The sequence below is a fragment of the Cantharellus anzutake genome (genome assembly GCF_015039405.1).
Source record: "Cantharellus anzutake strain C23 chromosome Unknown EI90scaffold_32, whole genome shotgun sequence".
Classification (NCBI taxonomy): domain Eukaryota; kingdom Fungi; phylum Basidiomycota; class Agaricomycetes; order Cantharellales; family Hydnaceae; genus Cantharellus; species Cantharellus anzutake.
Window position 1 is genome coordinate 120,219 of NW_024066982.1, and position 3,865 is coordinate 124,083.

Sequence of the window (3,865 nt, forward strand, 5' to 3'; positions counted from 1 at the left end):
CATTTAGGGGGTTAGATTCCTAGCCTGCTTGCAGTGTCAAAAGCTTTTAACAAAGCAAGATAACAAGCACATGGGAGGCTGTAACAGTCATAATATATGGATGACTGTACCTTCCATACAAGGAAATTTCCTTATATATGGTACCTTCCAAACATGGAAATTACCCAATTGGGAACCTACCCTATAAGGAAATTTCCATGTATGGAAGGTCATAACAGCCAATCAGAGAGTGAGAAATGGTCACCTGGCACAATTAGTACATATATGAGTTAAAAGTCCCCACTTTGCCACATGTGGCCACATGTCCATTAATTACTCTAACTTGTTGATTCTTCAACCTTCCTACACCCACACAATCTTGGTCCCTTTTTGATCTGTACCTCTGGATCTTGATTCTTTCAGTTTTTTGTTTGGTTGCCTGATCTACTGGTCTCTAGTGGATGCAGATGTATATAAACCCAATGTGTGCTGAGTACTCAGCACAAACTAACACACAAGCCCTGACTGCCATGAGGCAGCAACAAGTACACTGCAAACCATAGCCCAATAAGAGCTATAACATGTGGTTAAGATGGGTGACATCTATGTGAATTGAAAAGAACAACCCACAAGTTGCTTCATGCAAGCAATCAGTGAATATGTCATATCCATACAATCCTGACCTCCACTCCAGGCTCCTGGAACTCCAAAACTGACTCCAGAGCCCCACTTCCCTTCCATCACCTTCTCCTTGCCGACTCCCAAGAGGTTATCCCACCTCTGGCTCCAACACCACCTTTGGTCCGACCTCAACCTCAACACCTTCCAGACGAGTATGCAACTATGCTCCCAACTCTGGACCTCCACTCTGGATCCTGTTTGCATCTCCAACTCGGAACTCTGGTCTTAGCTCTGACCTCGGACTTTGACCCCACCTCTGCTTATACCCATTGTATTGGTTAGCCAATTCCATTTATTTACCTTTACCAATATTCTGGAGTTTGACTTCCAAGTTCGGACTTTCTGGACTGACTTCAGACCTTGCAACTATTGCATTGTCCCATTTCAATTCTGGTATTCTCCCTCATTCCTATTTGGGCTGCTGCTTCCTTCTATTCAGTCAGCTAGCCATTCCTGACTCCCATCCTCCTTCTTCCCCCTTGGGCCTTGGCCCTTCACTCCTCCCTTGGGAAACACCATTGAGTCAAACCCTTGACCCTCAGTGTTGTTCCTCCTTCCAGCTCCCTTTGTCTCCTTCCAGACTACCCTTGCTCCTTTTGATTCTGGACTCCTCCTTTATATACAATGTACCTCTAGTAACTTGTAACCTCAGTCCGAAATTGACTTGATTTCCCCCCTAAGAGACTTCCCCTTGGGGGCCCCTGGGGCAACCAGCACTGGCACAGTGCTCCACCTGGGTCGCTGGGGCCGGGGTCCTTCCATGCTAAGTCTCCAATTCTGTTCCGGAATCATCTGAATCTGCCCGATCTAACAGAATACACCATCATTGATTTCCCAAGCATGGCAATGGGAACAAGTACCATGCTGGATTCCATGGGTCTTGAAGTCTATCCAAGGCAATCCAAAGCTTAGGGGCCTCACAGAAGAGTCTCTCACTGGGATGCTTGGGCAGATAACAATCACACATGAGTATTATATCTGTTTATCTTTACAACCTCCAATACCTCTGACACCTCCAACCACCCTGCACTTTGTGCTGTTTTTGGTATTGTGGTCACATGGTCTAATTTGGTTCCACACTTGCTTGAAAACAAGGCTCAACAAAAAGTACTACATACTTGGCAACTAAGAGACCCAACTTTTTGGATGTCTAACTTTTACCCCAATCTGCCTGAGATTACTGGACCCAATTTATTCCATTATCATGGTGAACATGTAAATGATATATAAAGGTGAAAAACCTAAACCCACCAAAAATAGCAATTTTGGTTATTGCTCAAAAAGGTCTCAGGGGAATAATTGTACAAACATTCTGCAGCAAACCATTAGTGGCTGGTTGCCAAGATATGCATTACCTTTTTGTTGAGCCTTCAGTGAGTGTGGAACCAAATTGGAAAATGGGCTGGTGTCATATCCATACATGGCCATCGACTTCCACTACCTCCAAACTCTCCAGACTACCTCCGCTCCTTCTTCACTAACCTTGGAGCTCCCGTATTCCGCAATCACCTCCGCTTCCCTCAATGGTCACCACCCCCCCCTCTTTTCAATATATTACCTATGCCTCCCTAAGTATGGAGCCCCGAAGGCTTCCGGACAGCAGCATCCACTAGCACACTCCTGCCTCTGCTGGGCAATTCACTCGCTTGCCCTGCAAGCCCACCTTTGGGCCTATCCCTCCTTTCTGTTTCTGGGTTATCGCCTACCATTCCGCTAACCCCATAACCCGACTTGTCGGTAATATTCAATTGGCTAATGTTTAACTCCATTAGCTCCACTCTGCTCAGCCCCACCATTTACAGGCCTGCCCTCGTTGTAACTATATATACTCAACTTGTACATAGGTTACACCTCAGTAATAAAATCAACTAGAGTTGACCCCCTTTAGTTCTCGTTGCCAGTAAGTAAGTTAGGGCACAGATGTGTAACTTGGCACAGCACTCCTGGCATAAGTCGCTGAGGCCAAAGCCCTCTGCCACAGAGACATTCCTTCGTCTCAATCTGGTCTCTGACAGCTGGTATCCTGCCTAGAGTTTTGAAAAATACATTTATTTTGTTGCTACACAAATATGGGGTCATTTACAATGTCATACACCATGAAATGACATTTGATACACCCATTGTAACAGTGAGCTAAGGCATTGAAATGCACTGCAACACATTGCAATGGGCATCATGTGATGCAGTGGATTTGTAACTTTTCAGATGGCAGCCAAGCAGTGCTTCCTTAGTAGATAAGCTTGTTATCTTTGGAGCCAGCCAACACATCTTCCATCAGGCTACCTGTGCCACTAGAGATCACCCAGCCTGCCATCTCAGTGAAGCCTTTCCTTCTTCCTAACTCCATAGGGGATTCTCATGCCCCTGACAAGAGGGGTGCTGGCCCTGCTCCAATCTGCTGTTGTGTGTTTCCATGCCCTCTATTGTAGCCAGTGATGGTTTATTCCCTTAGGTTAATGTACTAGGCATATCAGCCTCAGTTTGGGGCTCAGTATTACACCTTAGACACTTTGCTGCACTTTCTACCAGCAGCCCTGGTGCCACCTCAGGTCTTGAACCACCTGGCTCTTGAGCCAGCTTGGTCTCCTCACTTTCCTCACTCCCCTCAGATACATACCAGCAATGAATCTGTTTGTCCTACTGTGGAGGGCGATGTCTTGATGGGCTACATGGAAGGAGACAAGGGTGTTTTTCCTCCTTTGATGCTTGACCTAATGTAAGCTCAAGGCTAAAGGGTTTAAGCTGTTTCAAAAAAGTGCCTTACAGGGAAGAAGACTCCTTTCCATCCTCAAGTCTCATGCCCTCTCAGACCCAGAGGTAAGGTTACTGGTCATGGTACAATGGTGTCAGGTCACAGTCCATGTATATAAGGGGTCATGTGGTAGGAGGGCACAGCAAGTACTATACAAACAAGGCCAAAATTGCATTTTTCAAGGCTCCAACAAGCACACTCAAGCCTCCAACACAGTCCCAATGCCCATGACAAACTTCCACATTTTTTTTAATTTTTTTTTTCTCAAAACTCATGTTGCCACTTCCCCAAATTTCATGGTAATCCACCATTTTCACCATATCTCCACCAAATTCCCACTGATTCACACGAATTTGAACTTGATGGACAGCAAAGGATCAGGAGAAGAGGATGGAATGATGGGACAGGAGTTAAAATGACGGGCACGTGGTGGAGAAGTGAGATTGATGGTCA

General features: G+C 45.8%; 1 protein-coding gene across 1 annotated transcript; it reads left to right on the forward strand.

Moving 5' to 3' along the window:
- Nucleotides 1-3,018: 3,018 nt before the first annotated feature.
- EI90DRAFT_3125369 (uncharacterized protein) lies at nt 3,019-3,481 on the forward strand (the record flags this gene model as incomplete). Its single annotated transcript, XM_039063822.1, has 3 exons — nt 3,019-3,063; nt 3,126-3,376; nt 3,427-3,481. 3 exons carry the CDS (start codon nt 3,019-3,021, stop codon nt 3,479-3,481), a joined length of 351 nt encoding a protein of 116 aa, XP_038914630.1.
- Between the last annotated feature and the right edge of the window lie 384 nt (nt 3,482-3,865).